The following is a 12,970-nucleotide window of genomic DNA, read 5'->3' on the forward strand; positions in this document are numbered from 1 at the left end:
TGTTCAACAATTTGTGATCCAGGAATTTGTTTTTTTCATTTACCAAGCACATTTTTGCACAGACATGTCGAGTTAAGATTATTACATACACAGCTACATAATTAACATTACAAGAGTACATCGACATAGCAACAACGCATAAAGAGTAAACATACAATGAAACTACTACATTGTAACTAAATGTGAACCAACAAAAACATACTGATTGACAATGATTGAAAAAACAAACATAGAATAACAGTCCCTTCTTCTACCAATGGAATACTCTCACAATTCAACTTCTCACTCAGAATTGGATCATACCATTTTCATTGGGGGATAACCAGCTTAGGACAATAATCAAAGAGAGACATATTACGCTATAAACCATAGACAATAGAGCTATACTGAGATTCGTGACCTCAAGCGGTATAAAGTTTGTCATACTTGACTAAATGCTGTTGAAATAGAAAAAAAACAGCTATTTACGAGTTAATGTTACAGAAAATTCTGCATAGCAAGATTGAAAATTGTAGAGCTGCCAACATTCTTAATTTTGTACAACAATCTGGAAGATATTTATAATTATAGTCAAACAAGGAGAAAAATTCCATAATCAGGAGATTTTCAAACCTGGGCCCAATTTCATGGCTCTGCTTACCGTAAGCACAGAATCGGCGCTTACGGAAGCAGGGAATTCTATGCTCACTGTAAACGTATTTTACGGGTTAGCAAGGATTTGGGTCTTTTGAGCGTGCGTACTCTACGTTACTAGGCATTCTACGCCTACAAATCTAGCGCAGAGACTCGGCGCTCGAAGCGAGAAATCGTGATCGTAAGCAAAGAATTCGCAGGTAAGCAGAGCCATGAAATTGGGCCCTGTTCTTCAGAACATGAACAGATTTGTATATAATTATTCTGGGAACTTTCTGCAGAATCAGTGCGAGTTGGCAGCCCTAAAAATTGATCAAGAGTTTAGAGACATTTCTAGGCTGGTTCATCTCGCTGTAATACACTCAGCAGACAAAGACTGTACAATCACATAAAGAAGATACACCAAGAAGCATTGGTACATGTATTTAAATACAACGCCTGCACATTAGGTTAGCACATTAAGAGCGTCAAGCAGTACAGAACACATTAGGGCACATTGGAAGAGTAAATTAGCAGAATGCGTTGCACAACACATTGAAATAATGCTTTTAGAGTGCAGGCAGGTAATTTGAATAATAAGCCATAGATGAATTGTATAAGCAGGTTAGGAAAGTTAACTATGAGCACATCTAGGTGATGCACATCTAAGTGTGTACTAGGACAACACACAAAAGTATGAAGACTATACACATTTAGAATAACAATCTGAGAATGCATTTTGAATGTGCATAAAGTGAGCCATGATGCGATAACATTTGGGGCAGCATCAAGTGCAAATGGTTTGGTCTTGCTTTAACGATTTGGGGGTTTATTTGGGGTTTAAACTCCATACCATGTGATAAATGATCATAAATTTTGAAGAAAAAAAAATGTTGCATCTTTCGCTCAAAATTCCTCAGAGCAAAAGCGAAAAAGAAATGAGATCTTTTAGGATTGGAAGGGGCCAGTGTGCGCGAAAAAAGCGTATTGTGTAGGCATAAAAGAAAATAGCAGGTACCGCATTTGGTTCTGCATGGGGGTTCATGCGAGAGAATGCAGGGTTGTATATCATGAAGTACGCATGAGGTACATGCATAAGTGCGCCCGTAAAAACGCATTGGGTACACACAGGAACGCACCGGGTGCACCCTTAAGCACTGGGATCTAAGCACTGGGTACAATTTAAACATATGAACGCATTGGGTGCAACCATAAGCACTGGGTGCACACATAAGAACAGACGGGGGCGCATACATAAGAATGACATGGGTACACGCACACGAAAAAATGAGGTACACACATAATGCACAGGGTAATTGATTAAACGCACAGGGTACACGCATATGAACGCATTTACTGATGAAACTCACAGGAATACAGCTTTTTTTGGTGGTTTATATACATCTTTAGTGCACCATAAGATTGCACAGTTTGTTGTAAAAACATTATCAAACAATGACAGTACATGAATGCTGACGATAGAAGGTATTTTCTCATTAATGCAACATTATATCACTACGTTTCTGTATACTTTGGTGACAAAAACTATTTTCGGACGCAGAAAAATGTTTCTGGTGTATTCCATGTGTATCTGAGAAACCCCTTTTCTAAATTTCCTCTGTTCATGAACATGAAACAGCAGGAGTTCCCTTCCTCACAAAATATATGTGCACGCCTAAAACGGAAATAATTTAACGTAAAAAGCTCTATGATTCTATCGTTGCTTGCAAAATTCATCCCAGCTTTTTTTTTTAGAACTGCATTTCTTATAGAAACGTACTTTCTCTCTTCAAACTCCCTGCCACAAAATAAAAAACCCTGTATGACGAAAAACTTTCACATAATCATTTCAGTAAAAATTAAATTAAGTTCAATTTTCAGAAAAAAAAAACAATAGAGAGAGAAAACGAAGAAGAAGAAGTAATAACACTGCCTACGCTTAACATAATACACCTACGTCAGAATAAAATTAACTTAATTTAAGAAAATTAACACATTTGCATTCACGTCATATGCTCCTGATTTTCATATGAATCTACAGTTGCAATTAAGCAAGGCAGTTTTTTTTTTTACCGAGATACAACACATCTCATAATTTGTTGCAAAATTATTACTTCAAGCGACACTCTTAACAGTGACTCTACACTTAAGCAGTTTTGAATTAAACATTATACAATTACTACAGGAAAACGATTAGTTAATTACAAGTAACAGAGCTAAACAATTAACAACTACGAAAAACTAACAATAACATTAATTAACACTAAACATAACATCAGAAACTTGTTTTAGATAATGAGTGATACATATGTTTTACAGAGAACAAGACCACTTTGTTTAAGACCAAACCTAAAACTAAAATTAGGATGATTAGGCAGAAAATCAAACTACGTAACTCGTAGATAAAACGATTAAAATAACTAACAGGTTTAAACATTGAACATCAACACATATCAATGAATACATTGAGTTATACACTGTCTTATTTTTTACAACATCTTCACAAGTGAACAATCTTGCTGAGATTTGATACAACAATGTGTCTTCATACGAGCAAAGATTGAGGAAAGCTGTCGGTTGAAAGTTATCAACCATCTACTGAAACTTTTTTTTTCTTCACTCACATGCAAAAACCAAGGACTCAAAACACAGTTAAAGATACTCAATATGATGGTAGTAATACACTTGTCTTTTTTAAATGAATTTGCAACTGCAAGACATTTTTGGTTTATAGTAGTCAAATATTTGACATTTGAAATAACGAAATAATATACTTGTATACATTTTTTGTATGTACAGTTCTTTTTAGCTGCCATAGTGTTTGAACCAAGAGAGAATTTTACCCTCTTTTCTGATTTACAAATCAACTTGACCAAAATTGTATAAAACTCCTGAAAAACAGACTGGGATAAAAACACCTTTCCAGAATATTAGAGGTGAGTGGTATAATGTCAGTTGTTTCATTTGAAACATATTTTTTCTTCTTCAAATATTTGAGAAAATTTGAGCGTTTCAAATGTGCACAAAGAGAGGGGAAAAACAATCAATTACTGCAAACAAATGTAATTAACAAATAAAAACAATCACTTCCAAAACATTTCATTGTAAACTTTTAGACAAATTGAAAAAAGAAAAATCAATAAAATAAAAATCTTTGATTTTGATTTTTGTACTACTTGCTACATTAATCATAATAAAAAAGTTCACTTAAAAGTCTATTTTAGATTGATTTCTTTCATCTTTTTGAAGCATGACAAATTATTAACCAAGGTTTTCAAAATATGGTTTTTATACTTTCAAATGAATTTTTTTATAAACTTTTATAAAAAAGATCATCAATTGGGGAATAAGTCTTGAGCACTACTTGAAATGAGAACACTTCAAACACAGCAATTATATTTCTAACCAAACATGACACACAAAACATTCCTACATTCTTAGAATTCAAATGATCACTTCTTCAAAATACTCTCTGAAAAAAGGGGGAAATTTCTTTGAAATGATCACAAACGGGACATCCGTTTTTAAGTGACGCTTTATAATTTTTTTGAAATGCACACAAAACATTGGAAAACTGCAGTAACATTACAACATAGATACGGTGTCTGTTAACATTTTATGTACAATGTTGTCGTGGCAACGCATTGCTTTCAATTCCTAAATCTACCGATTCTTTTTTTTTATACAATTTCATATTCTGTTTATTTATATACAGATTCTCTGAAGACAAAATTGAGACAAGACAGTGAAAATGACGGTGTTTCTTCCCCCAAAAGTGGACAGAAGTAACAATGATCATGGATTTTGCCTCAAATAAGAGATTACGTTTTCAGTACAAAGATGTGACTTACAGAGTATTGTCCGAATACTTGAATTAAACATGAGACTTAATTTTGAACTAATCTGCTTATACTCTGGACCCCAAAAATCCAAAACATTGATTGCATATATTTGGGTAACCTTGTTGTGGCCCAAATCATGTCCACTCAGTGAAAATATCAAACCTTACAAAATTAGTTCATTCTGTTCTATTTCACAAATCTCTTCATTCGCCCATTCTTGATCCCCCCCCCTAATTTTATCGCCTTCAACAGGTAAAAAGAGCTGAATAAACTTTACAATAGGAAACTAGACTTTGGTGATTTTTTAAACAAACTGATCTGGTTTCCGACAAACCACTTGGTCCTGTGCTGTGCACACAACAAATAAATCAAACAATAAATTATCAATCATGACTTTCCGCAAAAAGCTAGAATCGAAACCAGTACATGGAGAGTTTCAAGACGAACCCCCAAATGATCCCAAGAGTACACCTAGCTACATATAAATGTTTCTCTCTTCTTAGTTTAAGACGATCAGCTCAGATTCACCCTTTGTATTCAGATAATTCTGCCCTGTGATGAACGATTCCAAAAAATAATGCCATCAACCCCTAAAAACTTGATTCAGACAGTGATCTGGTGAATAAATTTGATCGAGGCCGCAAATTACACTAATCGTCACCGAAGGGCAGAATTTTCCAAAGTACAGTGGCTCCTTCTAAACCCATCGAATAAAACTGATGATTTTCAGGGGGTAATTCCCTGGTTATTTCTAGTCACATTCTGCATTAAACAACACCCTTGATGGTTTACACATTGATAGCAGACATGACGCAACAACACCACGAGTAGGACATCAAAAGCGGTGAGAACTTTAGACGCAAATGTGGACGTTTTTTTTAATTATTAATTTGAGACAACGTGACGCCACAACAAGAAGATGGTTTATCCGGGGGTAGAACACAAGCATTTTACACGGTCAGGACTTGAGACAACGGTCACACTTGGAACGTGACAGCAATGGACAGAATCAGAAGAAGTGATCTGATTGGGGAACAGGGAGAGCATAAGAAGGGGGGTTGGAAAGGGGGGAGAGGATCGGGAAGTGGGATGGTTGGGATTTAGAAAAAGGAAACATGTAAATAATAAACACAATGCAAACACGAAACAGGTAAACAATGAGTCAATGTATATATAAACATGATTTTAGATGTTACTAGTTGTCAAGTTTCAGAAAGTATGTTATTTCAAAGTCCTTAATGATGACTTGCTAAACATTTCTTCAAAACTGTTGAACTAAAGCTTAATACAGCAGGGCAACCCAACCCCCACCCCAATTTGAATTTCATACAGCTTCTTAAGCCTAAAAAGTAGCCAAGCACAAACAAATTATGCTTACCAGAATATGGTTACCAGCATAACTATCAACCACACGTACCATCTGTGACTGGTATCCTGCTCATTTATGCTTAGCAGACCAATTCATAAGCGATATTTTCTGCTTAAGCAGCTCTATGAAATTAGACCCGAGACATTTAAATCATGTGTTAATTCATTTAAATTGTTCAGCAATATTCCCACAAGCAATTCTAGACGTTCCAGGAAAAGATAAAATATTAAACCATCAAGTAACTGAGCAAAGGTCAAGAGTGGCAATCTACTGGACTAAATAAGGTTTCAAGACGATTCCCATGGAAACAGATGATTCTCGAGTACAGCGCCGTACTGCACTTCAAGACGAGACATGCCTTGGTGTTTTTTTTTGTCATGACTTATTCAGAGCGAAAAGCCGATCTTAAGCCCCTTAAATTCCACATAGCTACCTCGGCCTTACTTACCTTCAAAAGTCTCATTCCGCACTATTTATCTTCCTTGCAATTCGATCAAGCAAGTGATTCATATATTTTCATAAAGAATAAAAGTAACATGTTTGCATTGCAAAAAAAACTGTTTATTGGGCCTTGCCAAATAGACGTTTCATAAATAATTCTGAACGTTCCTCTAGAGCGCTCACAGTAACAAATGCGGCACTTCAATTAAATGCGGCACTTCAATAAAAAGTATTTTTTGTTCTCAAAATATGCACATATCAAAATGACATGTGACAGTAACAACATCTCGGCAAAACATAACGTGGATACATGCTTGTTGTAATTTGGCACTCCACTCTCTACTTTAAAGAGCAAAAGAAAAACTTGACTAGATTTTTCATCTTGTATAAATTTAATGTCGAGTTGAGGTTTCTCCCGTTCACAATGAGGGGAATTACACATAGGTCAGTTTCACATAGGATGTTTTCCCCATTCACATTGAGGGGAATTTCACATAGGAGGGTTTTCTCATTCATATTGGAGGGAATTTCACATATGAGGTTTTCCTCATTCACATTAAAGGTAATTTCACATAGGGAGGTTTTTTCCCATTCACATTGAGGGTAATTTCACATAGCAGGTTTTCCTCATTCACATTGAGGGGAATTTCACATAGGAGGTTTTCCTCATTCACATTGAGGGCAATTTCACATGGGAGGTTTTTCTCATTCACATTGAGGGAGATTTCACACAGGTTTTTCCCATTCACATTGAAGAGGGGGAATTTCACATAGGAGATATTGAGTTTGATGTTCCTAATGGCCCTGGATAATCAGTTCAAAGTTAAGTTATGCGATTACTTCACAAACACTTGTATTTTCACACAAAGGAGGACTTAGTGTTTTGATTGAAACCAAAAAACTGCATTATCGATCCGACCCAAACAGTTATCTCCTGCAAACATGTTACCTGGATTGCTATACGGTGGGTACTTACCTAATATATTGCAAATTGTGTGGCAGCCGTGTGCTTTTAACTTAGTAGGGCTTGTCCTTGGATCGCTTCAGCTGGACTTTAAGGCGTTTGGTTCCGATCTGGAAACCATTCATAGCTTGGATTGAGGCTTGCGCTGCAACTGGATTGTCGTAGCTTACAAAGCCTGTCAGGACACGGGGGAAAGAAGCAGTCATAAAATTACAAACTTGCTTTTCTTTTCATGGATTTCTCACGACATCTAAATCAATTATTTATTTTATTTATTTAAAACTATTTAAAACGATATTTAACGAGGTTGCACCATTCAGTACAACTGATTATTTGGGGCCCTCACATTATAACGAAATACATCATAAGATAAACTAATACAACAAGACATGGCGGAAGGCCTGTAATAAGGGAAAAAGATAAACAATAAGCCTAATACAAAAGGACAAATGGAGGAATTAGAGCACCCTAACAGACAACCACACCAAAAGATAGAGATTACAAATCTGAACTAAAAGAAAACTGAGAGCCCCCATCCTCCCAAATGTAAATGTAGAACATGGCATTTCATTCAAGTAAGCCTTGCAGTAGCACCGCGTACATAGTAGCACCATGTACATGAAAACAATCTCTTATTAGCCGTGGCGGTTCTGTTAAAAAGCCGACGGGGTAACGACTCAACATTTCAAGTATAATCTGTATCAGTATCGTTATCAGGTGAGAGTAGCATTGGTATTTCATGTAAATGATTCAAAACAATTTGAGGAACATATTTTTGGGTTTGGAAATGTAAAACAATAATGCTGTAGCAAGTAAAGAGAACAACAAAATATTCATCAATTTAACAAATTTTACAGATCGTGGCATCAGCCGAATTACAAGTAAATTTACAAATAAAGTATCTACAAATTGAAGGAAGCACATCATAATAACAAAAAGAAACAAATCTAGAAACAATAAAATTGCACAAGTAAATTAGTGTCAGTAAGCTTAACAGTTATGCAAGGATTTAAACAACAAAATATGAACAGAAAAAAAAAAAAAATAAAAAAATAAAAAGAAGCATACATCAATTATTATTAAAAATTAGGTATGTCAATTTAATTCTGACAAAAAAGCAGATTTTTTCAAAGGTATCATTTGTACATGAACACTCAGAAAATAACAGAAGTGAACAGGATAAGAAAAGAGACTCCATGTAAATTGAAAATGGTCCTTAAAGTTTGGAGAAACTAAAAAGGAAGAAGACAAGTTAAAGGCCCCGTCACACCTTCTTGACATTTAAGCCAGCGAACGCCTGCAATACGTTAAGCATTCGTTATGGAACAATCTTGTTTTTTAATACGCTTAAATTTGAAAAATCCATTGGTAGTTCATCGTATGCCAATGTTTTGGAGATAATATTTTCATACATCAACATACGCTGGCTAAAACGTCAAGGTGTGAAAGGGCCTTTAGAGAGCACAAAAGTTTAAGGAAACTTAAAGCAGAAGACAAGTTTATAGAGCACAAAATTTTGGCACACCTAAAACAGAAGGAGACCATTTTTAAAGACAGTGGACACTATTGGTAATTGTCAAAGACAAGTCTTCTCAACATATGCATAAAATTTGCCTGTGAAAATTTGAGCTGAATTGGTCATCGAAGTTGCGAGATAATAATGAAAGAAAAAACACCGTGATCACACAAAGTTTTGTGCTTTCAGATGCTTGATTTCGAGACCTCAAAGTCTAAACTTGAGGTCACAAAATCAAATTCGTGGAAAAGTACTTTTTTTCTCAAAAACGTCACTTCAGAGGGAGCCATTTCTCACAATGTTTTATACTACCAACCTCTCCCCATTACTCGTTACCAAGTAAGTTTTTATGCTAATAATTATTTTGAGTAATTACCAATAGTGTCCACTGCCTTTAAAGTTTGGAGAAACTAAAACGGGAGAAGAAGACACGTTTATAAAGCACAAAGGTTTGCAGAATGTGAAAGCAGAAGAATACAACTTGTAAGAGGACAAACATTTCTTACCAAAACACTTGCTGAGGTTTGTATTCTTATCGATGAATACTTTGGCGCTGACCACGGTACCGAAGGGGGCGAAGGCCTGTAGTAAGTCAGAGTCTTGAAACTCTTGTGGAAGGTGGTAGATGAAGAGATTGGCGCCGTCGGGCCCTGCAGTTTGAGGATACGTCACAGCTGCTTCAGCAATGTCAAGTATTCAGGGAGTCAAATCAACATAATGGTAGCCAAATCGGCAATCAATTTATAGACAATACAATAAAATAAATAATAAAAATAATATGAATATTCCTTAATATTACATATTTAAGTCAACACTGAAAGACAAAATATTTCAGGGAAAATAGGATTTGAAATGTTTGCATTTTTTTAAATTGAAATAAAGCCAAATCACATCAAATACAAATCAAAGTTATTCAAATTAAATCAAACAAACTTGAGACTGTTATATGTGTCTGGCTCTTGATAACTGTAAACTTTGACTAAACTTAAATTTTGAGTTGTTTGTATTTATTGTGAAAATCTAAAAAACATTCTGCACAGTGAATTTGTACAGCTTGTTCATGGCTGTAACTCATTGTGGTAAATGGCAACAAGTTTATATGCCAGAGCTGGGTCCCAATTTATTGGCTCTGCTTACCGCCAAAATTATGTAGGGCAAGCACAAAATTTCTGCACTAGCTGTGTAAGCGAAGAATGCCTCGTAACCTGTAGTTTGCAAAAGTCTATTCTTTACTTACGGTAAGCAGAGCCATGAAATTAGGCCCTGTTCTGAAAACTGTTGGTCATATTTGGCATGATGGGTAACGAATCAGTTAAATAACGAGGAAAAATGGCTGTGATTTTACCTTCTTTCTGCTTTGTATTAAGTGTCTGCTGCTGGAAATTTGCTCCAAAACCATTTGAGAATTGTGCTGTTGATTGGAAATGAAAACAAAATAATAAAAGATGGCTGGTGTTTAACACTGACACTGGTTTGAGAGGTCAGTGCCGAAATCAGTTTGAAAATGGCTGCCCTAGAAAAAACAACTGTGATTCTTTCTGTTGTACCAAATATGAAAACTTAATAGAATTGTCCAATTTGTAACTAAAATATAAAATTGAACTGGATAAATGAGTGTTAATTATATTTTTGTTGTTGTATAAAATCACTTTTATTACAGGAAGTTACATATAATATAGGCTAGTTATTCATTTGCAATTTTGGCAGCATATTATTTGTTGCTTTCACCTGAAAGACAGTTTTGGCTGAATGTTCAAACACTTTTCCCCAACACCAGGAGTGCTTTCAAAATGGGTTTAATCTTTTGCAAAAAAAAAAAAATAGTTTTTGACTTTCATATTTAGATAAATTTTTAGCAAGTTTGTGTTATGTTTGCACAAAAAGGAATCAGTTGGAGAGTTACTTTTCATGCACGTAACCCGAGTCTTAACAAGCAAACCATCATGCAGAAAAACGGCGGCTTTATCAAAAATTTAGTTTCCAACAAATGTAAAACGGGTGAAGAAAACCTCACACAATACCCCACAATAAAAATAGAAGGGTGCAATGTACTGCACACAAACACTCAAAGCATTTAGTAGTGGTAAGTAGACAATCAAGGTGGATGTGATAAGAGACAGAAAATATGGGGATGAGTTGCACACTTTTTGTTTGGTCTAAAACACACAGGGATGACGAAAAGACTGTTGACTGGAAGGGGGACAAAAACATTTGACAGCAAGGCAGGTTTTACAAAGCAGCCTTTAAATACTGCAGGTTTTTCTTTGAGTGACATAAAAAAAAAAAAAGCAATCCCGCTTCTGCCACTAAGAGGGTCTACAGGGTATTATACTTGGTCCAGTGTTTCTCCCTATGTGTTTTTTTTGCACAGGTGATATTATCTCCCTTTACCTGCATACTGCTGGATTCCTGAGTAGGCTTGTGTCAAAGCATTAAAGTCCAGTCCAGGCGTGCTAGAATTTCCCGTTCCAAGGCCACCTCCGAAAGCGGACCCAGAGCCGAGCCCGTTCATCCCACTCATTCCACCACTGCCCATGCCCGAACCTTTAGGGTCAAAGGGTAAAGGTCAGGCATCATGCTATGCAATTCAGCTGCATTACATCACCCCTTTATGCTAGCATTCCATAGTAATTAACTCATTTGTCTCAAATCATCTGCCTATAAAATAGTGAGCTAGTGAAGTATCCAAATACCAGTTTGAAATACCGGTTATGGACAAAAAGTTTTAAGACATACCAAGGAAAATAGGAGAAAACACAACATAAAGATAAAAAATAACAAGGATGGAAACAATATTTAAAAAAGACCACATCAACATAGTCGATTAAAAAGTGACACAATCACAAGTACACGTGTATATAAACAACCGTAGTTCAATTTCATACAGAGACAGAAACCAAATAAAATGAGGGACTTAACTTTCAAGTTTTAAGTACTCTCATGATGTTTTTTTTTTAAACGAATAAACAGAAATTCCAGAGTATTGTTTGAAAGGGACTATTTAATGTGATGTACACTGACCAGCCTTGCCATCAGGTAAATGGTGTGAGGGGAACAGTGAACACACTTGGTGGGGGGAGGGGAGGGGTGTGGGAGGGGTTGGCGGGTGTGGGAGGAGGATGTCTTGTTCACACACACCATGCTATAATGATGAATGAAGGGTGCATGCACACAATAATTAAACCAAAACCTCACTGCAACCACTGAAGCATGATCAATTATAAATGGGTCAGTCCACATAGATAAAATCCCATGAACTATAAATTCTGTCCGATAACTCTGTTCAATCGAAACTCTCATGGTAAAATGATTTATTTTTTATTTTTGTATAAATCAATTTCAGTGAGCTAAGCACTAATCAGCAAATAACATTTAACTGCAAGGGAAAAATAAGCAGAAACCAGTCACAAATTCTGTCATTTTTCAGACTACGCCATCTTGAAACCAAGCCTAACCAAGCCATCAACAAACTTGGTTACAGTTTGGACATAACAGCTGCGTCTCCGCCGTTGAAACAAACATGTGAAAAACACTCAATCAATGACCGATGCAAAAACATGTTTTGGGTTGATGTCGCTAAAAACGGGCCCCATTTGTCGAAGAACTGTTCCCCAGGGTGGGCCTCGGGAACCTTATATCGTTCACATCTGGCTTCTTTTTTTTTTTAGCTCATTACATAATGGCTTCTCAGATAGAATCTACCCAAGACAAAGAAGATGACTCGAAAAAAAGAGGAAAAAAATTATGTCATTTTACTTTTTGGTTTGTTTCAATATAGGCATAAGTCATCTAATCAATTGCATGTACTTCAATTCAATTATTCTACAAATGAAAACAAAAAACCCGATGGCAAAACTGAATCTTCAATTTGATTATCTCCAGGAACATTTTTCTTCTTCTTCTTCTTTGCAGAGTGAAATGTGGAAACTGCTGCCTAATTTAGTTATTGAATCTACAGTCCACGACATATCTGCAGGCAAGTCACTTGCTAGTTGGTTTGACGTAGCATCGCAGTTTCAAATAATTTATGTCCCCGTTCTCTTTAAAGTTGGGGTAGAAGAAGTGGCGTGGTTCACTTTTCCTTTTTTGAAATGCAAATGTTGACTTGAAACATTCAGACTTAAGGGTTGCTTGGGCCTTTCATCAGATCGACTTGACAAGAGAACAATGAGCTTTTTCACAACTACTTCAGGGAATTTGAGGTATGGTCCTGGCTTCGACAACCA

At 35.9% G+C, this 12,970-nt stretch overlaps 1 protein-coding gene across 33 annotated transcripts in view; it reads right to left on the minus strand.

The window, feature by feature from the left end:
• The window catches only part of LOC139939519 (CUGBP Elav-like family member 1), a 122,328-nt gene that overhangs the window by 3,104 nt on the left and 106,254 nt on the right, over positions 1-12,970 (minus strand). For 22 of the 33 annotated variants that reach the window (XM_071935492.1, XM_071935494.1, XM_071935521.1 and 19 more), the window contains 5 exons: positions 11,136-11,288; positions 10,090-10,155; positions 9,251-9,418; positions 7,241-7,403; positions 1,929-5,477 (listed from right to left, as the gene is read on the minus strand). In XM_071935492.1, the coding sequence (XP_071791593.1) occupies positions 7,282-7,403; positions 9,251-9,418; positions 10,090-10,155; positions 11,136-11,288 (509 nt within the window). In that variant the 3' untranslated portion in view covers positions 1,929-5,477; positions 7,241-7,281. Of the gene's footprint in view, positions 1-1,928; positions 5,478-7,240; positions 7,404-9,250; positions 9,419-10,089; positions 10,156-11,135; positions 11,289-12,970 lie in introns of those variants that run through there. The other 11 variants (XM_071935516.1, XM_071935513.1, XM_071935514.1 and 8 more) reach the window with 4 other exon arrangements.

This window comes from Asterias amurensis, chromosome 7 (assembly GCF_032118995.1).
Source record: "Asterias amurensis chromosome 7, ASM3211899v1".
Lineage (NCBI taxonomy): Eukaryota > Metazoa > Echinodermata > Asteroidea > Forcipulatida > Asteriidae > Asterias > Asterias amurensis.